We start from the raw sequence: 25,594 nt of genomic DNA, 5'->3' as shown, positions 1-25,594 counted from the left end.
TTTATCTGGACAGCGCAAGTACAGCCTGTGATGAAACCAAGAAACATTGTTTCCAATAATAATTGCAGTCCTAAAGAATTAATACAGTGATCACGCGATTACATCGGAAAACAATAGTCCAATAATAGTCAAAATAAAAAAATTAAACAAATGTTATGAACAATATCTCCACTGCTCTGTGGACTGGGGAATCTCCAAAGTAATAATGCCACAAGAAAGACTGGGAGTTGCCGAATTGAATACTCACGTAGTAACGCCAGTTGCAAAATATTAATTACGCACTTAACCGGTTAATAGTGATATTATCCCTATAGTGTGTAAAATATTTGGTCAATTGAAAGTTATTTTTTATAGAAACGCACAGTATAGCTTGTCAAGAACAATCTAGATTTGGTTAAAATATAAACATGCACTTGAAACCACATCTTCTAGTTTTATTTTTACTTGTTTATTAACACAATAGTAATCTTTTATTTAGGTGTCCATTGTCTTGTACCAAACCATGATTCTAACATAGTCTCATCGACAACAAGCCCAACGCTGGGTGTTGGCGAGAAATTGCAGTACACTTGTGCATCAGACTTGTACATAATGACAGATCAAACTTCAGACCAATTGACTGTAACATGCCAGAATGACGGAACATGGTCTGCTGCACCTCCGATATGTTACAATCGTGAGTATATTGACATTTTTTGTTGAGCATTTGTTTGTAAAAACAAGCTTTGCTGCATATCAATCCAAAATAATGAACTATTCAGAACTTGTAGTAATGTTGAGTACTTATTTAGGTAATCACATTTGCGGAAATGGACTCGAGCCATGTCACTTCCCATTCACTTACGAAGGAATCTCATACAACCGATGCACAACTGTGGATCACGGAGTGACTCCATGGTGTTCCTATGAAAAGCAATATGCAGTAGGACGATGGGGCAATTGTCAAGAATGTGGTGGTACAGGTAGTTTATTTTTGTTTGCTTAAATAAAACCAAACAATTCAAACATGTTGTAAAAAGAAGAAACATTTAGCTTGACATTATCCTTCATCAAATCAACTGATCAGATCATGTTTGAGTGAATAAGCAAGTGTTGGCGTTCATGTTTTGCCTTCTTTAAAAAACATCAATCAACAAGCATAAGCAAAGATTCGATAACAAACTCATTACAGAAGAATATATATTTCTACACTTTTAAAAATAAAAGTTGCCTGCCTAGTCACATCAAAATAACAAAACGATTTTTTACTAAAAGTAGACATATCATTAACTTGATTAGTGCGCATGGTGACAGTTGTCGTTCGAGCCAGTCGCTTTCATTGATAGTGTGGGCACATTTGTCATTAAAAAAGGTTTCGTGTTTTTTTTTTGTTAAAAGCAAAAACTTTCTTGATTTTGTCAGATGATACAATAAAGATGAAAAAAAATTAGGGTGGCATTTTTTCTGTGCACTCTAATGACCTGAAATCCCCTATCAAAATGGCCAAAATTTCATTTTGGCCCCATTCATTAACAGTAAAACATTTACAAAAGTACTTTATGACGTAAACACTTTGTAACAAAGTTACTTTGTGACGCACATACAGCAAGCTTATTGAATCATTTTAATCAGCTGTTTTTTATAATTTGTGACGTCATAGATAAATGACAGTAGGCTACCAGAGAGAACCCAAGCTTGTATAGCGGTTTTTACGGGTTTACTCAGGCTGCTGGATAAAAATAACAAAGAAGTGATGCTGGAGTAAAGGGCGAAACAGCCTGTTAAAGATTTTTAATAAATTGAAGAACTCATAGTGGCTGCTTTTTATGTAGAAATAGTTTCTGGCGATGATCTGTGAAGCAAACAGTCTGCGAGTAGGCTAGCCAGAGTGTCTAATGATAACATGTGATGCACAAATAAACCACTATTGCCCAATGCCCATGATCATTTAAATTATGCACGCCTTTTACCACTTCACATTTCTACAATGCAGCAAGCAGAAAAGAAGCACCCAGAGATCTTAGCAGAGTTCATGAAAGGGAGTTTCTGCGTAACCAAAGGTGTTGCTGGATTCACATCAATAGGTGCAGACCACGGGATTGAACAAGAAAATCGTGAACTCAAGGTTATTGGAGGCATAGTTGGAATTACATAGAATCAAAAGTCACTGGACAAATTCTTTCTCATCGCACCCGAACTCTCAAATTTGCAGCATGACTTTGATAAAAAGTACTACTCTGGTAGCAAGGCAAAGAGAACGCAACACCATGAGCTCACAGGAGGAAAACTCTCCCAAATAACGCAAAATGCTATCAAACTCAGCGTAGTATTTCACGAGCATAGAAACCCATTTGAATCCTCTGACGAAGATGAAATTTACAATTTGCTCATCAAAGCAGTTATGAATGAAACTGCTACCAACGACATCCTTCGGCGTGACCAGAAAGAAACTGTCTATATTCGAAAGTGCCAATGCAATTGCAAAAATCAGCATGGGAGACAAGGTAATCAAAAGTAAAGAAGAGCGAGGACTGTTGCAGCGTTTCATTGTAATATGAAGAAGTCGACCGGAGATGGACCTCAAGGAATGCATCGGAACGTATGAGTTTGGTGTGGTGCCCCGATCCCTGTTTGCTTCAGATGGATCCCTCCTGCTGGCATATGATAAGGCATCAATACTCAGTCATCTTGAGAAGCTGCTGGATACCGGTAGTAACAGACAACGGGTACAAGTTGACAGGAATGAGGTAACTGTTACTCAGCGGTCTGATAACCATTCATTCCAAGTACATTTAAAGATGACAGACACAGCAGTTGGATATACCACTGTGGACCTACCAGATGAACTGACAACTCACCAAGTGATCACCATTGATGGGAGGGCTATGGTAAACGCAGTTACCAAAACGGAACAAATGAAAACATGCCAAGACTTTGCCGAAACCTTTCTTCAGATAATTTGTAACATGGGTACATAGCATGACGAGATCAGGTTGGTGTTTGACCAGTACATCGAAACATCACTCAAGCAACAGATGCGGACAAAGAGGACCAAGGAAAAGTCGATCCCGACGTCGATATCCAACGTCGATCCCCACCCTCCGGGAATGTCCCTCGCAAGACTTGCGTGGGTCCGGCTTAACCGCCTACGAACCGGCGTCGGTCGCTTTCGTTCAGACATGTGCAGATGGGGCCTGGCTTCCTCACCGGGATGCGAGTGTGGCGCCACAGACCAGACAGTAGATCATGTCGTCCATGACTACCCAATCCATCAACCACCACATGGAACGCTTGGACTGAAGGCCCTGGATGACGAGACTGTCGAGTGGCTGATGACATCATGCCCAAACATATAGTCCGGAAGAACAGCTCATACGACGAAGAAGAAGAAGGGAAAGTCAACATATTACCACGTGAAAGACAACGTTTTAATCCAGAATATTTCCCAGAAGGACTTTCTCTCAGATATCCGCACCAAAGGAGAACTGGCCGAGTATTTAGCTGAAAAGGTTGTACATCACAGCAAGAGCTCCAACAACAGACTGAAAAAACTACTGGTGACATCGGAAACACAAACCAAGGGCAATGTTAATATTCCAGACTCGCTCCTGACTCACAGCCAAGAAGAGGCAGACACTTTGATTGTTCTGCGCGCTCTAACTGTTCCCAATGAAACAGAACTGGTTGTCGGTTCCCCAGACTAGGACATCTTGTTGTTGCTCATATACATGTATCCACACTTACCCGGGTCTAAAACTTTCCTTACGGGAAAGGGCAGATTAAAGAGGGACATTTGTTTGTGTGCAAAACATATGCAACAACTTGGGACCAAAGTGTGCTTCTGCACTTCTAGGTTTTCATGCACTGACTGGTTCCGATATGACTGGGAGATTTGCTGGCAGAACCAAAGACTTGGGTGCGAACGAAACGTAGATGCGAAGGAAGGTGCAGCTGCCACAAGAACAATATTTCATGTACAGAAGTCTGTGGCTGTGGTCTCAGCTGTAAAAACAAAACTATCCATAGTATCCAACCAGTGATAAATGAAGACTGAAAATTTGAAGATGAATTGCTTTCTTTGACATTCAATAAATATTATAAATTCCGTAGATGTCGGTTGTTAACGACAACTGCCATTTAATCAGAAGGCCAAAGACTTCTTAGACTACATCTTTCGCGTGTAATACGACTTGAAGGATCGAACATTAATTCAAGTTTCATTGTATTTATATCAATTCATTGGCTTTCTAGTTGCCTATTCTTTGTGAAAATGCATGCATTTAAGTTAATACAGTCCTTTGTGTAAAATTACAAAATTACGTGGATAGCTTAGCATACGTTTCGGGTGCGCGGCGGGTATTTTGAATAACATTTTAAAATTTGGCACATGTATATTATAAATGAAACCGAAATTCGAGGATCCCATTAGATTTCCTGGCTCAGAAAACATATATTCAGATATTTTATTTGTAATTGTAGTCTATATACTTGCGAAAATATTGCATAATTATTGTTGTGCCCCATTTTGGACGCCATCTTGGATTTCGTGGCCCAAAAATGTTCAGAAAAAATACCACCCTAATTTTTTTTAAGCTTATCATATTTTCTTTCGAAAACAAGTGAGTTTTTGCTTTTAACAAAAAAAAAACACGAAATTACAAATATGCCTACACTATGAGCACAACGCAACAATAGTAATTTTCGTTGTGGTAATGCAGTTTTTCATGGCGCATTTAATTTCAATTCATGATCTGAGCTTTTGACTTTATCTGGACAGCACAAGTACAGCGTGTGATGAAACAAAGAAACATTGTTTCCAATAATAATTGCAGTCCTAAAGAATTAATACAGTGATCATGCGATTACATCGGAAAACAATAGTCCAATAATACTCAAAATGAAAAAATTAAACAAACGTTATGAACAATATCTTCACTGCTCTGTGGACTGGGGAATCTCCAAAGTAATAATGCCTAAAAAAAGACTGGGAGTTGCCGAATTGAATACTCACAGTAACGCGAGTTGCAAAATATTAATTACGCACTTAACCGGTTAATAGTGATATTATCCCTATGGTGTGTAAAGTGTTTGGTCAATTGAAAGTTATTTTTTCTAGAAACGTACAGTAGCTTGTCAAGAACAATCTACAGTACATTTTTCTGAAATTTAAAAATGCACTTGAAACCACATCTTCTAGTTTTATTTTTACTTGTTTATTAACAGTGGCGGCTGATGAGTTGTAGAAATAGGAGTGTTACGTGTTCGCCGAAGACGAACTCAACAACGGGGAGTCTGAGGGGCCCTACCAGAAAATTTTGAAAAATTACATTTGATTAGGTGCATTCTGAGCGTATTTCAGCTCTGAATTGTGATAAAAGTTTAAAATAAAAATGGCTTATTTAAGTGTTTCGCAAATGTGTAATATTTTGAAGGGGACGATCTACAAACAAATGTGAAGAACACGTTCTAGCTATTGTGCTGTCACAGCATCTGAGCAGTGAGCACGACAGGGTAATGTAACTCACATGGTAAAACAATGTTAGCATTAGTAAAATATTAATATTCGTTACAGTAACAGGCGGCAGGCCTGACTGGTCAGTCATAAACAACAGCTGCAAAGCTTAAAACCAAACAAGTGGTTAGTCATGTGAACAACGTTTAAAAGGCCAATTTAAAAAATGCCAAAAAAATTTTTTTGGTAAAAAAACAACGAAAATGCCAAAAACTGCCAAACTTTGAAAAAATGCAAAACAAGATTTTTTCATACCAAACAAGACAAAAAATGCCAACCTGGCAACCCTGAATTGTGCTGTTTGGAACGGTAGCCACTTTAACAAGGAAAAATTCTGCCACTACAATTGACTAGAAAACAGGCGACTGGTTGACGTCACGATCTAGTGTTTGTTTTATTATAACCTTGCGCAAAATATTTCACAGCACGCAGAGTTGCCAAATATAATTTACACAGTCAGCAATTCTGTAAACAGAAAGCATAAACTACATTTTGGGCAGAAGAAACGCTAAGATATTTGAGAAACTTTTCGTGAAAACTTTTGTGGGAGTGGTGCAGCACCGCAGCACACACTAGCGAGCCGCCCCTGTTTATTAACACAATAGTAATCTTTTATTTAGATGTCCATTGTCTTGTACCAAACCTTGATTCCAACATAGTCTCATCGACAACAAGCCCAACGCTGGGTGTTGGCGAGAAATTGAACTACACTTGCGCATTAGACTTGTACATAATGGCAGATCAAACTTCAAACCAATTGACTGTAACATGCCAGAATGACGGAACATGGTCTGCTGCACCTCCGATATGTTACAATCGTGAGTATATTGACACTTTTTGTTGAGCATTCGTTTGTAAAAACAAGTTTTGCTGCATATCAATCCAAAATAATGAACTATTCAGAACTTTTAGTAATGTTGAGTATTTATTTAGGTAATCACATTTGCGGAAATGGACTCGAGCCATGTCACTTTCCATTCACTTACGAAGGAATCTCATACAACCGATGCACAACTGTGGATCACGGAGTGACTCCATGGTGTTCCTATGAAAAGGAATATGCAGCAGGACGATGGGGCAATTGTCAAGAATGTAGTGGTACAGGTAGTTTATTTTTGTTTGCTTAAATAAAACTAAACAATTCAAACATGTTGTAAAAAGACGAAACATTTAGCTTGACAATATCCTTGATCAGATCAACTGATCACATCATGTTTGAGTAAATAAGCAAGTGTTGGCGTTCATGTTTTGACTTCTTTAAAAAAAAATCAATCACCAAGCATAAGCAAAGATTCGATAACAAACTCATTACAGAAGAATATATATATTTACACTTTTAAAAATAAAAGTTGCCTGCCCAGTCACATCAAAATAACAAAACGATTTTTTACTAAAAGTAGACATATCATTAACCTGTTAATTGCACATTTGTCGTTCGAGCCAGTCGCTTTTATTGAGCACAACGCAACAATAGCAATTTTCGTTGTGGTAATGCAGTCTTTCATGGCGCATTTAATTTCAATTCATGATCTTTTGACTTTATCTGGACAGCACAAGTACAGCGTGTGAAGAAACCAAGAACCGTTGTTTCCAATGATAATATTTGTAGTCCTAAAGAATTAATACAGTGATCATGTGATTACATCGGAAAACAATAGTCCAATAATAGTCAAAATGAAAAAATTAAACAAATGTTATGAACAATATCTCCACTGCTTTGTGGACTGTGGACTTTCCGACACTCGCCAAAGTATTAATGCCACAAAAAAATAACTGGGAGTTGCCGAATTGAATACTCACGTAGTAACGCGAGTTGCAAAATATTAATTACGCACTTAACCGGTTAATAGTGATATTATCCCTATGGTGTGTAAAATGGTTGGTCAATTGAAAGTTATTTTTTCGAGAAACGTACAGTAGCTTGTCAAGAACAATCTAGATTTTTTTTGAAATATAAAAATGCACTTAAAACCACATCTTCTAGTTTTATTTTTACTTGTTTATTAACACAATAGTAATCTTTTATTTAGGTGTCCATTGTCTTGTACCAAACCTTGATTCCAACATAGTCTCATCGACAACAAGCCCAACGCTGGGTGTTGGCGAGAAATTGAAGTACACTTGCGCATCAGACTTGTACATAATGGCAGATCAAACTTCAGACCAATTGACTGTAACATGCCAGAATGACGGAACATGGTCTGCTGCACCTCCGATATGTTACAATCGTGAGTATATTGACATTTTTTGTTGAGCATTCGTTTGTAAAAACAAGCTTTGCTGCATATCAATCCAAAATAATGAACTATTCAGAACTTTTAGTACTGTTGAGTATTTATTTAGGTAATCACATTTGCGGAAATGGACTCGAGCCATGTCACTTCCCATTCACGTACGGAGGAATCTCATACAACCGATGCACAACTGTGGATCACGGAGTGACTCCATGGTGTTCCTATGAAAAGGAATATGCAGCAGGACGATGGGGCAATTGTCAAGAATGTAGTGGTACAGGTAGTTTATTTTTGTTTGCTTAAATAAAACTAAACAATTCAAACATGTTGTAAAAAGACGAAACATTTAGCTTGACAATATCTTTGATCAAATCAACTGATCACATCATGTTTGAGTGGAAAAGCAAGTGTTGGCGTTCATGTTTTGACTTCTTTAAAAAAAAATCAATCACCAAGCATAAGCAAAGATTCGATAACAAACTCATTACAGAAGAATATATATTTTTACACTTTTAAAAATAAAAGTTGCCTGCCTTGTCACATCAAAATAACAAAACGATTTTTTACTAAAAGTAGACATATCATTAACCTGTTAATTGCGCATTTGTCGTTCGAGCCAGTCGCTTTCATTGAGCACAACGCAACAATAGTAATTTTCGTTGTGGTAATGCAGTCTTTCATCGCGCATTTAATTTCAATTCATGATCTTTTGACTTTATCTGGACAGCGCAAGTACAGCGTGTGAAAAAACCAAGAAACATTGTTTCCAATAATAATATTTGTAGTCCTAAAGAATTAATACAGTGATCATGCGATTACATCAGAAAACAATAGTCCAATAATAGTCAAAATGACAAAATTAAACAAATGTTATGAACAATATCTCCACTGCTCTGTGGACTGGAGAATCTCCAAAGTAATAATGCCACAAAAAAACTGGGAGTTGCCGAATTGAATACTCACAGTAACGCGAGTTGCAAAATATTAATTACGCACTTAACCGGTTAATAGTGATATTCTCGCTATGGTGTGTAAAATGTTTGGTCAATTGAAAGTTATTTTTTATAGAAACGTAATCTAGATTTCTTTTTGAAATATAAAAATGCACTTGAAACCACATCTTCTAGTTTTGTTTTTACTTGTTTATTAACACAATAGTAATCTTTTATTTAGGTATCCATTGTCTTGCACCAAACCTTGATTCCAACATAGTCTCATCGACAACAAGCCCAACGCTGGGTGTTGGCGAAAAATTGAAGTACACTTGCGCATCAGACTTGTACATAATGGCAGATCAAACTTCAGACCAATTGACTGTAACATGCCAGAATGACGGAACATGGTCTGCTGCACCTCCGATATGTTACAATCGTGAGTATATTGACATTTTTTGTTGAGCATTCGTTTGTAAAAACAAGCTTTGCTGCATATCAATCCAAAATAATGAACTATTCAGAACTTTTAGTACTGTTGAGTATTTATTTAGGTAATCACATTTGCGGAAATGGACTCGAGCCATGTCACTTCCCATTCACGTACGGAGGAATCTCATACAACCGATGCACAACTGTGGATCACGGAGTGACTCCATGGTGTTCCTATGAAAAGGAATATGCAGCAGGACGATGGGGCAATTGTCAAGAATGTAGTGGTACAGGTAGTTTATTTTTGTTTGCTTAAATAAAACTAAACAATTCAAACATGTTGTAAAAAGACGAAACATTTAGCTTGACAATATCTTTGATCAAATCAACTGATCACATCATGTTTGAGTGGAAAAGCAAGTGTTGGCGTTCATGTTTTGACTTCTTTAAAAAAAAATCAATCACCAAGCATAAGCAAAGATTCGATAACAAACTCATTACAGAAGAATATATATTTTTACACTTTTAAAAATAAAAGTTGCCTGCCTTGTCACACCAAAATAACAAAACGATTTTTTACTAAAAGTAGACATATCATTAACCTGTTAATTGCGCATTTGTCGTTCGAGCCAGTCGCTTTCATTGAGCACAACGCAACAATAGTAATTTTCGTTGTGGTAATGCAGTCTTTCATGGCGCATTTAATTTCAATTCATGATCTTTTGACTTTATCTGGACAGCGCAAGTACAGCGTGTGAAAAAACCAAGAAACATTGTTTCCAATAATAATATTTGTAGTCCTAAAGAATTAATACAGTGATCATGCGATTACATCAGAAAACAATAGTCCAATAATAGTCAAAATGACAAAATTAAACAAATGTTATGAACAATATCTCCACTGCTCTGTGGACTGGAGAATCTCCAAAGTAATAATGCCACAAAAAAACTGGGAGTTGCCGAATTGAATACTCACAGTAACGCGAGTTGCAAAATATTAATTACGCACTTAACCGGTTAATAGTGATATTCTCGCTGGTGTGTAAAATGTTTGGTCAATTGAAAGTTATTTTTTATAGAAACGTAATCTAGATTTCTTTTTGAAATATAAAAATGCACTTGAAACCACATCTTCTAGTTTTGTTTTTACTTGTTTATTAACACAATAGTAATCTTTTATTTAGGTATCCATTGTCTTGCACCAAACCTTGATTCCAACATAGTCTCATCGACAACAAGCCCAACGCTGGGTGTTGGCGAAAAATTGAAGTACACTTGCGCATCAGACTTGTACATAATGGCAGATCAAACTTCAGACCAATTGACTGTAACATGCCAGAATGACGGAACATGGTCTGCTGCACCTCCGATATGTTACAATCGTGAGTATATTGACATTTTTTGTTGAGCATTCGTTTGTAAAAACAAGCTTTGCTGCATATCAATCCAAAATAATGAACTATTCAGAACTTTTAGTAATGTTGAGTACTTATTTAGGTAATCACATTTGCGGAAATGGGCTCGAGCCATGTCACTTCCCATTCACTTACGAAGGAATCTCATACAACCGATGCACAACTGTGGATCACGGAGTGACTCCATGGTGTTCCTATGAAAAGGAATATGCAGCAGGACGATGGGGCAATTGTCAAGAATGTGGTGGTACAAGTGGTTTATTTTTGTTTGCTTAAATAAAACTAAACAATTCAAACATGTTGTAAAAAGACGAAACATTTAGCTTGACAATATCTTTGATCAGATCAACTGATCACATCATGTTTGAGTGGAAAAGCAAGTGTTGGCGTTCATGTTTTGACTTCTTTAAAAAAAAATCAATCACCAAGCATAAGCAAAGATTCGATAACAAACTCATTACAGAAGAATATATATTTTTACACTTTTAAAAATAAAAGTTGCCTGCCTAGTCACATCAAAATAACAAAACGATTTTTTACTAAAAGTAGACATATCATTAACCTGTTAATTGCGCATTTGTCGTTCGAGCCAGTCGCTTTTATTGAGCACAACGCAACAATAGTAATTTTCGTTGTGGTAATGCAGTCTTTCATGGCGCATTTAATTTCAATTCATGATCTTTTGACTTTGTCTGGACAGCACAAGTACAGCGTGTGAAGAAACCAAGAACCGTTGTTTCCAATAATAATATTTGTAGTCCTAAAGAATTAATACAGTGATCATGCGATTACACCGGAAAACAATAGTCCAATAATAGTCAAAATGAAAAAATTAAACAAATGTTATGAACAATATATCCACTGCTCTGTGGACTGTGGACTTTCCAACACTCTCCAAAGTAATAAAGCCACAAAAAAATAACTGGGAGTTGCCGAATTGAATACTCACGTAGTAACGCGAGTTGCAAAATATTAATTACGCACTTAACCGGCTAATAGTGATATTATCCCTATGGTGTGTAAAATGGTTGGTCAATTGAAAGTTATTTTTTCTAGAAACGTACAGTAGCTTGTCAAGAACAATCTAGATTTTTTTTGAAATATAAAATGCACTTAAAACCACATCTTCTAGTTTTGTTTTTACTTGTTTATTAACACAATAGTAATCTTTTATTTAGATGTCCATTGTCTTGTACCAAACCTTGATTCCAACATAGTCTCATCGACAACAAGCCCAACGCTGGGTGTTGGCGAGAAATTGCAGTACACTTGCGCATCAGACTTGTACATAATGGCAGATCAAACTTCAGACCAATTGACGGTAACATGCCAGAATGACGGAACATGGTCTGCTGCACCTCCGATATGTTACAATCGTGAGTATATTGACATTTTTTGTTGAGCATTCGTTTGTAAAAACAAGCTTTGCTGCATATCAATCCAAAATAATGAACTATTCAGAACTTGTAGTAATGTTGAGTACTTATTTAGGTAATCACATTTGCGGAAATGGACTCGAGCCATGTCACTTCCCATTCACGTACGAAGGAATCTCATACAACCGATGCACAACTGTGGATCACGGAGTGACTCCATGGTGTTCCCATGAAAAGGAATATGCAGCAGGACGATGGGGCAATTGTCAAGAATGTGGTGGTACAAGTAGTTTATTTTTGTTTGTTTAAATAAAACTAAACAATTCAAACATGTTGTAAAAAGACGAAACATTTAGCTTGACAATATCCTTGATCAGATCAACTGATCACATCATGTTTGAGTGGAAAAGCAAGTGTTGGCGTTCATGTTTAGCCTCCTTTAAAAAAAATCAATCACCAAGCATAAGCAAAGATTCGATAACAAACTCATTACAGAAGAATATATATTTTTACACTTTTAAAAATAAAAGTTGCCTGCCTAGTCACATCAAAATAACAAAACGATTTTTTACTAAAAGTAGACATATCATTAACCTGTTAATTGCACATTTGTCGTTCGAGCCAGTCGCTTTCACTGAGCAGCACAACGCAACAATAGTAATTTTCGTTGTGGTAATGCAGTCTTTCATGGCGCATTTAATTTCAATTCATGATCTTTTGACTTTATCTGGACAGCACAAGTACAGCGTGTGAAGAAACCAAGAAACGTTGTTTCCAATAATAATATTTGTAGTCCTAAATAATTAATACAGTGATCATGCGATTACATCGAAAAACAATAGTCCAATAATAGTCAAAATGACAAAATTAAACAAACGTTATGAACAATATCTCCACTGCTCTGTGGACTGGGGAATCTCCAAAGTAATAATGCCTAAAAAAAGACTGGGAGTTGCCGAATTGAATACTCACGTAGTAACGCGAGTTGCAAAATATTAATTACGCACTTAACCGGTTAAAAGTGATATTATCCCTATGGTGTGTAAAATGGTTGGTCAATTGAAAGTTATTTTTTATAGAAAGGTACAGAATAGCTTGTCAAGAACAATCTAGATTTGGTTAAAATATAAAAATGCACTTGAAACCACATCTTCTAGTTTTGTTTTTACTTGTTTATTAACACAATAGTAATCTTTTATTTTGGTGTCCATTGTCTTGTACCAAACCTTGATTCCAACATAGTCTCATCGACAACAAGCCCAACGCTGGATGTTCGCGAGAAATTGAAGTACACTTGCGCATCAGACTTGTACATAATGGCAGATCAAACTTCAGACCAATTGACTGTAACATGCCAGAAAGGCGGAACATGGTCTGCTGCACCTCCGATATGTTACAATCGTGAGTATATTGACATTTTTTGTTGAGCATTCGTTTGTAAAAACAAGCTTTGCTGCATATCAATCCAAAATAATGAACTATTCAGAACTTGTAGTATTGTTGAGTACTTATTTAGGTAATCACATTTGCGGAAATGGACTCGAGCCATGTCACTTCCCATTCACTTACGAAGGAATCTCATACAACCGATGCACAACTGTGGATCACGGAGTGACTCCATGGTGTTCCTATGAAAAGCAATATGCAGCAGGACGATGGGGCAATTGTCAAGAATGTGGTGGTACAGGTAGTTTATTTTTGTTTGCTTAAATAAAACCAAACAATTCAAACATGTTGTAAAAAGACGAAACATTTATCTTAACAATATCTTTGATCAGATCAACTGATCACATCATGTTTGAGTAAATAAGCAAGCATTGGCGTTCATGTTTTTCCTCTTTTAATAAAAATCAATCACCAAGCATAAGCAAAGATTCGATAACAAACTCATTACAGAAGAATATATATTTCTACACTTTTAAAAATAAAAGTTGCCTGCCTAGTCACATCAAAATAACAAAACGATTTTTTACTAAAAGTAGACATATCATTAACCTGATTAGTGCACATGGTGACAATTGTCGTTTGAGCCAGTCGCTTTCATTGAGCACAACGCAACAATAGTAATTTTTGTTGTGGTAATGCAGTCTTTCATGGCGCATATAATTTCAATTCATGATCTTTTGACTTTATCTGGACAGCACAAGTACAGCGTGTGAAGAACCCAAGAAACATTGTTTCCAATAATAATATTTGTAGTCCTAAAGAATTAATACAGTGATCATGCGATTACATCAGAAAACAATAGTCCAATAATAGTCAAAATGACAAAATTAAACAAATGTTATGAACAATATCTCCACTGCTCTGTGGACTGGGGAATCTCCAAAGTAATAATGTCACAAAAAAAACTGGGAGTTGCCGAATTGAATACTCACAGTAACGCGAGTTGCAAAATATTAATTACGCACTTAACCGGTTAATAGTGATATTCTCGCTGGTGTGTAAAATGTTTGGTCAATTGAAAGTTATTTTTTCTAGAAACGTAATCTAGATTTTTTTTTGAAATATAAAAATGCACTTGAAACCACATCTTCTAGTTTTGTTTTTACTTGTTTATTAACACAATAGTAATCTTTTATTTAGGTGTCCATTGTCTTGTACCAAACCTTGATTCCAACATAGTCTCATCGACAACAAGCCCAACGCTGGGTGTTGGCGAGAAATTGAAGTACACTTGCGCATCAGACTTGTACATAATGGCAGATCAAACTTCAGACCAATTGACTGTAACATGCCAGAATGACGGAACATGGTCTGCTGCACCTCCGATATGTTACAATCGTGAGTATATTGACATTTTTGTTGAGCATTCGTTTGTAAAAACAAGCTTTGCTTCATATTAACCCAAAATAATGAACTATTCAGAACTTGTAGTAATGTTGAGTACTTATTTAGGTAATCACATTTGCGGAAATGGACTCGAGCCATGTCACTTCCCATTCACTTACGGAGGAATCTCATACAACCGATGCACAACTGTGGATCACGGAGTGACTCCATGGTGTTCCTATGAAAAGGAATATGCAGCAGGACGATGGGGCAATTGTCAAGAATGTAGTGGTACAGGTAGTTTATTTTTGTTTGCTTAAATAAAACTAAACAATTCAAACATGTTGTAAAAAGACGAAACATTTAGCTTGACAATATCCTTGATCAGATCAACTGTTCACATCATGTTTGAGTGGAAAAGCAAGTGTTGGCGTTCATGTTTTGCCTTTATTAAAAAAAAATCAATCACCAAGCATAAGCAAAGATTCGATAACAAACTCATTACAGAAGAATATATATATTTACACTTTTAAAAATAAAAGTTGCCTGCCTAGTCACACCAAAATAACAAAACGATTTTTTACTAAAAGTAGACATATCATTAACCTGTTAATTGCGCATTTGTCGTTCGAGCCAGTCACTTTCATTGAGCACAACGCAACAATAGTAATCTTCGTTGTGGTAATGCAGTCTTTCATGGCGCATTTAATTTCAATTCATGATCTTTTGACTTTATCTGGACAGCGCAAGTACAGCGTGTGAAAAAACCAAGAAACATTGTTTCCAATAATAATATTTGTAGTCCTAAAGAATTAATACAGTGATCATGCGATAACATCAGAAAACAATAGTCCAATAATAGTCAAAATGACAAAATTAAACAAATGTTATGAACAATATCTCCACTGCTCTGTGGACTGGAGAATCTCCAAAGTAATAATGCCACAAAAAAACTGGGAGTTGCCGAATTGAATACTCACAGTAACGCGAGTTGCAAAATATTAATTACGCACTTAACCGGTTAATAGTGATATTCTCGCTATGGTGTGTAAAATGTTTGGTCAATTGAAAGTTATTTTTTATAGAAACGTAATCTAGATTTCTTTTTGAAATATAAAAATGCACTTGAAACCACATCTTCTAGTTTTGTTTTTACTTGTTTATTAACACAATAGTAATCTTTTATTTAGGTATCCATTGTCTTGCACCAAACCTTGATTCCAACATAGTCTCATCGACAACAAGCCCAACGCTGGGTGTTGGCGAAAAATTGAAGTACACTTGCGCATCAGACTTGTACATAATGGCAGATCAAACTTCAGACCAATTGACTGTAACATGCCAGAATGACGGAACATGGTCTGCTGCACCTCCGATATGTTACAATCGTGAGTATATTGACATTTTTTGTTGAGCATTCGTTTGTAAAAACAAGCTTTGCTGCATATCAATCCAAAATAATGAACTATTCAGAACTTTTAGTACTGTTGAGTATTTATTTAGGTAATCACATTTGCGGAAATGGACTCGAGCCATGTCACTTCCCATTCACGTACGGAGGAATCTCATACAACCGATGCACAACTGTGGATCACGGAGTGACTCCATGGTGTTCCTATGAAAAGGAATATGCAGCAGGACGATGGGGCAATTGTCAAGAATGTAGTGGTACAGGTAGTTTATTTTTGTTTGCTTAAATAAAACTAAACAATTCAAACATGTTGTAAAAAGACGAAACATTTAGCTTGACAATATCTTTGATCAAATCAACTGATCACATCATGTTTGAGTGGAAAAGCAAGTGTTGGCGTTCATGTTTTGACTTCTTTAAAAAAAAATCAATCACCAAGCATAAGCAAAGATTCGATAACAAACTCATTACAGAAGAATATATATTTTTACACTTTTAAAAATAAAAGTTGCCTGCCTTGTCACACCAAAATAACAAAACGATTTTTTACTAAAAGTAGACATATCATTAACCTGTTAATTGCGCATTTGTCGTTCGAGCCAGTCGCTTTCATTGAGCACAACGCAACAATAGTAATTTTCGTTGTGGTAATGCAGTCTTTCATGGCGCATTTAATTTCAATTCATGATCTTTTGACTTTATCTGGACAGCGCAAGTACAGCGTGTGAAAAAACCAAGAAACATTGTTTCCAATAATAATATTTGTAGTCCTAAAGAATTAATACAGTGATCATGCGATTACATCAGAAAACAATAGTCCAATAATAGTCAAAATGACAAAATTAAACAAATGTTATGAACAATATCTCCACTGCTCTGTGGACTGGAGAATCTCCAAAGTAATAATGCCACAAAAAAACTGGGAGTTGCCGAATTGAATACTCACAGTAACGCGAGTTGCAAAATATTAATTACGCACTTAACCGGTTAATAGTGATATTCTCGCTGGTGTGTAAAATGTTTGGTCAATTGAAAGTTATTTTTTATAGAAACGTAATCTAGATTTCTTTTTGAAATATAAAAATGCACTTGAAACCACATCTTCTAGTTTTGTTTTTACTTGTTTATTAACACAATAGTAATCTTTTATTTAGGTATCCATTGTCTTGCACCAAACCTTGATTCCAACATAGTCTCATCGACAACAAGCCCAACGCTGGGTGTTGGCGAAAAATTGAAGTACACTTGCGCATCAGACTTGTACATAATGGCAGATCAAACTTCAGACCAATTGACTGTAACATGCCAGAATGACGGAACATGGTCTGCTGCACCTCCGATATGTTACAATCGTGAGTATATTGACATTTTTTGTTGAGCATTCGTTTGTAAAAACAAGCTTTGCTGCATATCAATCCAAAATAATGAACTATTCAGAACTTTTAGTAATGTTGAGTACTTATTTAGGTAATCACATTTGCGGAAATGGGCTCGAGCCATGTCACTTCCCATTCACTTACGAAGGAATCTCATACAACCGATGCACAACTGTGGATCACGGAGTGACTCCATGGTGTTCCTATGAAAAGGAATATGCAGCAGGACGATGGGGCAATTGTCAAGAATGTGGTGGTACAAGTAGTTTATTTTTGTTTGCTTAAATAAAACTAAACAATTCAAACATGTTGTAAAAAGACGAAACATTTAGCTTGACAATATCTTTGATCAGATCAACTGATCACATCATGTTTGAGTGGAAAAGCAAGTGTTGGCGTTCATGTTTTGACTTCTTTAAAAAAAAATCAATCACCAAGCATAAGCAAAGATTCGATAACAAACTCATTACAGAAGAATATATATTTTTACACTTTTAAAAATAAAAGTTGCCTGACTAGTCACATCAAAATAACAAAACGATTTTTTACTAAAAGTAGACATATCATTAACCTGTTAATTGCGCATTTGTCGTTCGAGCCAGTCGCTTTTATTGAGCACAACGCAACAATAGTAATTTTCGTTGTGGTAATGCAGTCTTTCATGGCGCATTTAATTTCAATTCATGATCTTTTGACTTTGTCTGGACAGCACAAGTACAGCGTGTGAAGAAACCAAGAAACGTTGTTTCCAATAATAATATTTGTAGTCCTAAAGAATTAATACAGTGATCATGCGATTACATCGGAAAACAATAGTCCAATAATAGTCAAAATGAAAAAATTAAACAAATGTTATGAACAATATCTCCACTGCTCTGTGGACTGTGGACTTTCCAACACTCTCCAAAGTAATAAAGCCACAAAAAAATAACTGGGAGTTGCCGAATTGAATACTCACGTAGTAACGCGAGTTGCAAAATATTAATTACGCACTTAACCGGCTAATAGTGATATTATCCCTATGGTGTGTAAAATGGTTGGTCAATTGAAAGTTATTTTTTCTAGAAACTTACAGTAGCTTGTCAAGAACAATCTAGATTTTTTTTGAAATATAAAAATGCACTTAAAACCACATCTTCTAGTTTTATTTTTACTTGTTTATTAACACAATAGTAATCTTTTATTTAGATGTCCATTGTCTTGTACCAAACCTTGATTCCAACATAGTCTCATCGACAACAAGCCCAACGCTGGGTGTTGGCGAGAAATTGCAGTACACTTGCGCATCAGACTTGTACATAATGGCAGATCAAACTTCAGACCAATTGACTGTAACATGCCAGAATGACGGAACATGGTCTGCTGCACCTCCGATATGTTACAATCGTGAGTATATTGACATTTTTTGTTGAGCATTCGTTTGTAAAAACAAGCTTTGCTGCATATCAATCCAAAATAATGAACTATTCAGAACTTTTAGTAATGTTGAGTACTTATTTAGGTAATCACATTTGCGGAAATGGGCTCGAGCCATGTCACTTCCCATTCACTTACGAAGGAATCTCATACAACCGATGCACAACTGTGGATCACGGAGTGATTCCATGGTGTTCCTATGAAAAGGAATATGCAGCAGGACGATGGGGCAATTGTCAAGAATGTGGTGGTACAAGTAGTTTATTTTTGTTTGCTTAAATAAAACTAAACAATTCAAACATGTTGTAAAAAGACGAAACATTTAGCTTGACAATATCTTTGATCAGATCAACTGATCACATCATGTTTGAGTGGAAAAGCAAGTATTGGCGTTCATGTTTTGACTTCTTTAAAAAAAAATCAATCACCAAGCATAAGCAAAGATTCGATAACAAACTCATTACAGAAGAATATATATTTTTACACTTTTAAAAATAAAAGTTGCCTGACTAGTCACATCAAAATAACAAAACGATTTTTTACTAAAAGTAGACATATCATTAACCTGTTAATTGCGCATTTGTCGTTCGAGCCAGTCGCTTTTATTGAGCACAACGCAACAATAGTAATTTTCGTTGTGGTAATGCAGTCTTTCATGGCGCATTTAATTTCAATTCATGATCTTTTGACTTTGTCTGGACAGCACAAGTACAGCGTGTGAAGAAACCAAGAAACGTTGTTTCCAATAATAATATTTGTAGTCCTAAAGAATTAATACAGTGATCATGCGATTACATCGGAAAACAATAGTCCAATAATAGTCAAAATGAAAAAATTAAACAAATGTTATGAACAATATCTCCACTGCTCTGTGGACTGTGGACTTTCCAACACTCTCCAAAGTAATAAAGCCACAAAAAAATAACTGGGAGTTGCCGAATTGAATACTCACGTAGTAACGCGAGTTGCAAAATATTAATTACGCACTTAACCGGCTAATAGTGATATTATCCCTATGGTGTGTAAAATGGTTGGTCAATTGAAAGTTATTTTTTCTAGAAACTTACAGTAGCTTGTCAAGAACAATCTAGATTTTTTTTGAAATATAAAAATGCACTTAAAACCACATCTTCTAGTTTTATTTTTACTTGTTTATTAACACAATAGTAATCTTTTATTTAGATGTCCATTGTCTTGTACCAAACCTTGATTCCAACATAGTCTCATCGACAACAAGCCCAACGCTGGGTGTTGGCGAGAAATTGCAGTACACTTGCGCATCAGACTTGTACATAATGGCAGATCAAACTTCAGACCAATTGACTGTAACATGCCAGAATGACGGAACATGGTCTGCTGCACCTCCGATATGTTACAATCGTGAGTATATTGACATTTTTTGTTGAGCATTCGTTTGTAAAAACAAGCTTTGCTGCATATCAATCCAAAATAATGAACTATTCAGAACTTTTAGTAATGTTGAGTACTTATTTAGGTAATCACATTTGCGGAAATGGGCTCGAGCCATGTCACTTCCCATTCACTTACGAAGGAATCTCATACAACCGATGCACAACTGTGGATCACGGAGTGATTCCATGGTGTTCCTATGAAAAGGAATATGCAGCAGGACGATGGGGCAATTGTCAAGAATGTGGTGGTACAAGTAGTTTATTTTTGTTTGCTTAAATAAAACTAAACAATTCAAACATGTTGTAAAAAGACGAAACATTTAGCTTGACAATATCTTTGATCAGATCAACTGATCACATCATGTTTGAGTGGAAAAGCAAGTATTGGCGTTCATGTTTTGACTTCTTTAAAAAAAAATCAATCACCAAGCATAAGCAAAGATTCGATAACAAACTCATTACAGAAGAATATATATTTTTACACTTTTAAAAATAAAAGTTGCCTGACTAGTCACATCAAAATAACAAAACGATTTTTTACTAAAAGTAGACATATCATTAACCTGTTAATTGCGCATTTGTCGTTCGAGCCAGTCGCTTTTATTGAGCACAACGCAACAATAGTAATTTTCGTTGTGGTAATGCAGTCTTTCATGGCGCATTTAATTTCAATTCATGATCTTTTGACTTTGTCTGGACAGCACAAGTACAGCGTGTGAAGAAACCAAGAACCGTTGTTTCCAATAATAATATTTGTAGTCCTAAAGAATTAATACAGTGATCATGCGATTACATCGGAAAACAATAGTCCAATAATAGTCAAAATGACAAAATTAAACAAATGTTATGAACAATATCTCCACTGCTCTGTGGACTGTGGACTTTCCAACACTCTCCAAAGTAATAAAGCCACAAAAAAATAACTGGGAGTTGCCGAATTGAATACTCACGTAGTAACGCGAGTTGCAAAATATTAATTACGCACTTAACCGGCTAATAGTGATATTATCCCTATGGTGTGTAAAATGGTTGGTCAATTGAAAGTTATTTTTTCTAGAAACGTACAGTAGCTTGTCAAGAACAATCTAGATTTTTTTTGAAATATAAAAATGCACTTAAAACCACATCTTCTAGTTTTATTTTTACTTGTTTATTAACACAATAGTAATCTTTTATTTAGATGTCCATTGTCTTGTACCAAACCTTGATTCCAACATAGTCTCATCGACAACAAGCCCAACGCTGGGTGTTGGCGAGAAATTGCAGTACACTTGCGCATCAGACTTGTACATAATGGCAGATCAAACTTCAGACCAATTGACTGTAACATGCCAGAATGACGGAACATGGTCTGCTGCACCTCCGATATGTTACAATCGTGAGTATATTGACATTTTTTGTTGAGCATTCGTTTGTAAAAACAAGCTTTGCTGCATATCAATCCAAAATAATGAACTATTCAGAACTTGTAGTAATGTTAAGTACTTATTTAGGTAATCACATTTGCGGAAATGGACTCGAGCCATGTCACTTCCCATTCACTTACGAAGCAATCTCATACAACCGATGCACAACTGTGGATCACGGAGTGACTCCATGGTGTTCCCATGAAAAGGAATATGCAGCAGGACGATGGGGCAATTGTCAAGAATGTGGTGGTACAAGTAGTTTATTTTTGTTTGTTTAAATAAAACTAAACAATTCAAACATGTTGTAAAAAGACGAAACATTTAGCTTGACAATATCCTTCATCAGATCAACTGATCACATCATGTTTGAGTGGAAAAGCAAGTGTTGGCGTTCATGTTTTGCCTCCTTTAAAAAAAATCAATCACCAAGCATAAGCAAAGATTCGATAACAAACTCATTACAGAAGAATATATATTTTTACACTTTTAAAAATAAAAGTTGCCTGCCTTGTCACATCAAAATAACAAAACGATTTTTTACTAAAAGTAGACATATCATTAACCTGTTAATTGCGCATTTGTCGTTCGAGCCAGTCGCTTTCATTGAGCACAACGCAACAATAGTAATTTTCGTTGTGGTAATGCAGTCTTTCATGGCGCATTTAATTTCAATTCATGATCTTTTGACTTTATCTGGACAGCGCAAGTACAGCGTGTGAAAAAACCAAGAAACATTGTTTCCAATAATAATATTTGTAGTCCTAAAGAATTAATACAGTGATCATGCGATTACATCAGAAAACAATAGTCCAATAATAGTCAAAATGACAAAATTAAACAAATGTTATGAACAATATCTCCACTGCTCTGTGGACTGGAGAATCTCCAAAGTAATAATGCCACAAAAAAACTGGGAGTTGCCGAATTGAATACTCACAGTAACGCGAGTTGCAAAATATTAATTACGCACTTAACCGGTTAATAGTGATATTCTCGCTATGGTGTGTAAAATGTTTGGTCAATTGAAAGTTATTTTTTATAGAAACGTAATCTAGATTTCTTTTTGAAATATAAAAATGCACTTGAAACCACATCTTCTAGTTTTGTTTTTACTTGTTTATTAACACAATAGTAATCTTTTATTTAGGTATCCATTGTCTTGCACCAAACCTTGATTCCAACATAGTCTCATCGACAACAAGCCCAACGCTGGGTGTTGGCGAAAAATTGAAGTACACTTGCGCATCAGACTTGTACATAATGGCAGATCAAACTTCAGACCAATTGACTGTAACATGCCAGAATGACGGAACATGGTCTGCTGCACCTCCGATATGTTACAATCGTGAGTATATTGACATTTTTTGTTGAGCATTCGTTTGTAAAAACAAGCTTTGCTGCATATCAATCCAAAATAATGAACTATTCAGAACTTTTAGTACTGTTGAGTATTTATTTAGGTAATCACATTTGCGGAAATGGACTCGAGCCATGTCACTTCCCATTCACGTACGGAGGAATCTCATACAACCGATGCACAACTGTGGATCACGGAGTGACTCCATGGTGTTCCTATGAAAAGGAATATGCAGCAGGACGATGGGGCAATTGTCAAGAATGTAGTGGTACAGGTAGTTTATTTTTGTTTGCTTAAATAAAACTAAACAATTCAAACATGTTGTAAAAAGACGAAACATTTAGCTTGACAATATCTTTGATCAAATCAACTGATCACATCATGTTTGAGTGGAAAAGCAAGTGTTGGCGTTCATGTTTTGACTTCTTTAAAAAAAAATCAATCACCAAGCATAAGCAAAGATTCGATAACAAACTCATTACAGAAGAATATATATTTTTACACTTTTAAAAATAAAAGTTGCCTGCCTTGTCACACCAAAATAACAAAACGATTTTTTACTAAAAGTAGACATATCATTAACCTGTTAATTGCGCATTTGTCGTTCGAGCCAGTCGCTTTCATTGAGCACAACGCAACAATAGTAATTTTCGTTGTGGTAATGCAGTCTTTCATGGCGCATTTAATTTCAATTCATGATCTTTTGACTTTATCTGGACAGCGCAAGTACAGCGTGTGAAAAAACCAAGAAACATTGTTTCCAATAATAATATTTGTAGTCCTAAAGAATTAATACAGTGATCATGCGATTACATCAGAAAACAATAGTCCAATAATAGTCAAAATGACAAAATTAAACAAATGTTATGAACAATATCTCCACTGCTCTGTGGACTGGAGAATCTCCAAAGTAATAATGCCACAAAAAAACTGGGAGTTGCCGAATTGAATACTCACAGTAACGCGAGTTGCAAAATATTAATTACGCACTTAACCGGTTAATAGTGATATTCTCGCTGGTGTGTAAAATGTTTGGTCAATTGAAAGTTATTTTTTATAGAAACGTAATCTAGATTTCTTTTTGAAATATAAAAATGCACTTGAAACCACATCTTCTAGTTTTGTTTTTACTTGTTTATTAACACAATAGTAATCTTTTATTTAGGTATCCATTGTCTTGCACCAAACCTTGATTCCAACATAGTCTCATCGACAACAAGCCCAACGCTGGGTGTTGGCGAAAAATTGAAGTACACTTGCGCATCAGACTTGTACATAATGGCAGATCAAACTTCAGACCAATTGACTGTAACATGCCAGAATGACGGAACATGGTCTGCTGCACCTCCGATATGTTACAATCGTGAGTATATTGACATTTTTTGTTGAGCATTCGTTTGTAAAAACAAGCTTTGCTGCATATCAATCCAAAATAATGAACTATTCAGAACTTTTAGTAATGTTGAGTACTTATTTAGGTAATCACATTTGCGGAAATGGGCTCGAGCCATGTCACTTCCCATTCACTTACGAAGGAATCTCATACAACCGATGCACAACTGTGGATCACGGAGTGACTCCATGGTGTTCCTATGAAAAGGAATATGCAGCAGGACGATGGGGCAATTGTCAAGAATGTGGTGGTACAAGTGGTTTATTTTTGTTTGCTTAAATAAAACTAAACAATTCAAACATGTTGTAAAAAGACGAAACATTTAGCTTGACAATATCTTTGATCAGATCAACTGATCACATCATGTTTGAGTGGAAAAGCAAGTGTTGGCGTTCATGTTTTGACTTCTTTAAAAAAAAATCAATCACCAAGCATAAGCAAAGATTCGATAACAAACTCATTACAGAAGAATATATATTTTTACACTTTTAAAAATAAAAGTTGCCTGCCTAGTCACATCAAAATAACAAAACGATTTTTTACTAAAAGTAGACATATCATTAACCTGTTAATTGCGCATTTGTCGTTCGAGCCAGTCGCTTTTATTGAGCACAACGCAACAATAGTAATTTTCGTTGTGGTAATGCAGTCTTTCATGGCGCATTTAATTTCAATTCATGATCTTTTGACTTTGTCTGGACAGCACAAGTACAGCGTGTGAAGAAACCAAGAACCGTTGTTTCCAATAATAATATTTGTAGTCCTAAAGAATTAATACAGTGATCATGCGATTACACCGGAAAACAATAGTCCAATAATAGTCAAAATGAAAAAATTAAACAAATGTTATGAACAATATATCCACTGCTCTGTGGACTGTGGACTTTCCAACACTCTCCAAAGTAATAAAGCCACAAAAAAATAACTGGGAGTTGCCGAATTGAATACTCACGTAGTAACGCGAGTTGCAAAATATTAATTACGCACTTAACCGGCTAATAGTGATATTATCCCTATGGTGTGTAAAATGGTTGGTCAATTGAAAGTTATTTTTTCTAGAAACGTACAGTAGCTTGTCAAGAACAATCTAGATTTTTTTTGAAATATAAAATGCACTTAAAACCACATCTTCTAGTTTTGTTTTTACTTGTTTATTAACACAATAGTA

The 25,594-nt window shown here is 35.7% G+C and overlaps 1 protein-coding gene across 1 annotated transcript in view; it reads left to right on the top strand.

Moving 5' to 3' along the window:
• Nucleotides 1–6,224: 6,224 nt before the first annotated feature.
• The window catches only part of LOC145776078 (uncharacterized), a 39,331-nt gene continuing 19,961 nt past the window's right edge, over nucleotides 6,225–25,594 (top strand). The window contains exons 1-28 of the mRNA XM_082587482.1: nucleotides 6,225–6,309; nucleotides 6,425–6,595; nucleotides 7,522–7,719; nucleotides 7,835–8,005; nucleotides 8,899–9,096; nucleotides 9,212–9,382; nucleotides 10,274–10,471; nucleotides 10,587–10,757; nucleotides 11,683–11,880; nucleotides 11,996–12,166; nucleotides 13,123–13,281; nucleotides 13,397–13,567; nucleotides 14,467–14,664; nucleotides 14,779–14,949; nucleotides 15,843–16,040; nucleotides 16,156–16,326; nucleotides 17,218–17,415; nucleotides 17,531–17,701; nucleotides 18,628–18,825; nucleotides 18,941–19,111; nucleotides 20,038–20,235; nucleotides 20,351–20,521; nucleotides 21,448–21,645; nucleotides 21,761–21,931; nucleotides 22,824–23,021; nucleotides 23,137–23,307; nucleotides 24,199–24,396; nucleotides 24,512–24,682. Of these exons, the coding sequence (XP_082443608.1) occupies nucleotides 6,225–6,309; nucleotides 6,425–6,595; nucleotides 7,522–7,719; nucleotides 7,835–8,005; nucleotides 8,899–9,096; nucleotides 9,212–9,382; nucleotides 10,274–10,471; nucleotides 10,587–10,757; nucleotides 11,683–11,880; nucleotides 11,996–12,166; nucleotides 13,123–13,281; nucleotides 13,397–13,567; nucleotides 14,467–14,664; nucleotides 14,779–14,949; nucleotides 15,843–16,040; nucleotides 16,156–16,326; nucleotides 17,218–17,415; nucleotides 17,531–17,701; nucleotides 18,628–18,825; nucleotides 18,941–19,111; nucleotides 20,038–20,235; nucleotides 20,351–20,521; nucleotides 21,448–21,645; nucleotides 21,761–21,931; nucleotides 22,824–23,021; nucleotides 23,137–23,307; nucleotides 24,199–24,396; nucleotides 24,512–24,682 (5,014 nt within the window). The remainder of the gene's footprint in view (nucleotides 6,310–6,424; nucleotides 6,596–7,521; nucleotides 7,720–7,834; nucleotides 8,006–8,898; nucleotides 9,097–9,211; nucleotides 9,383–10,273; nucleotides 10,472–10,586; nucleotides 10,758–11,682; nucleotides 11,881–11,995; nucleotides 12,167–13,122; nucleotides 13,282–13,396; nucleotides 13,568–14,466; nucleotides 14,665–14,778; nucleotides 14,950–15,842; nucleotides 16,041–16,155; nucleotides 16,327–17,217; nucleotides 17,416–17,530; nucleotides 17,702–18,627; nucleotides 18,826–18,940; nucleotides 19,112–20,037; nucleotides 20,236–20,350; nucleotides 20,522–21,447; nucleotides 21,646–21,760; nucleotides 21,932–22,823; nucleotides 23,022–23,136; nucleotides 23,308–24,198; nucleotides 24,397–24,511; nucleotides 24,683–25,594) is intronic.

Source organism: Aplidium turbinatum, chromosome 8 (genome assembly GCF_918807975.1).
Source record: "Aplidium turbinatum chromosome 8, kaAplTurb1.1, whole genome shotgun sequence".
Lineage (NCBI taxonomy): Eukaryota > Metazoa > Chordata > Ascidiacea > Aplousobranchia > Polyclinidae > Aplidium > Aplidium turbinatum.
Note: the sequence above shows the minus strand (reverse complement) of the source record. Positions and strands in the feature narration are given on the sequence as shown.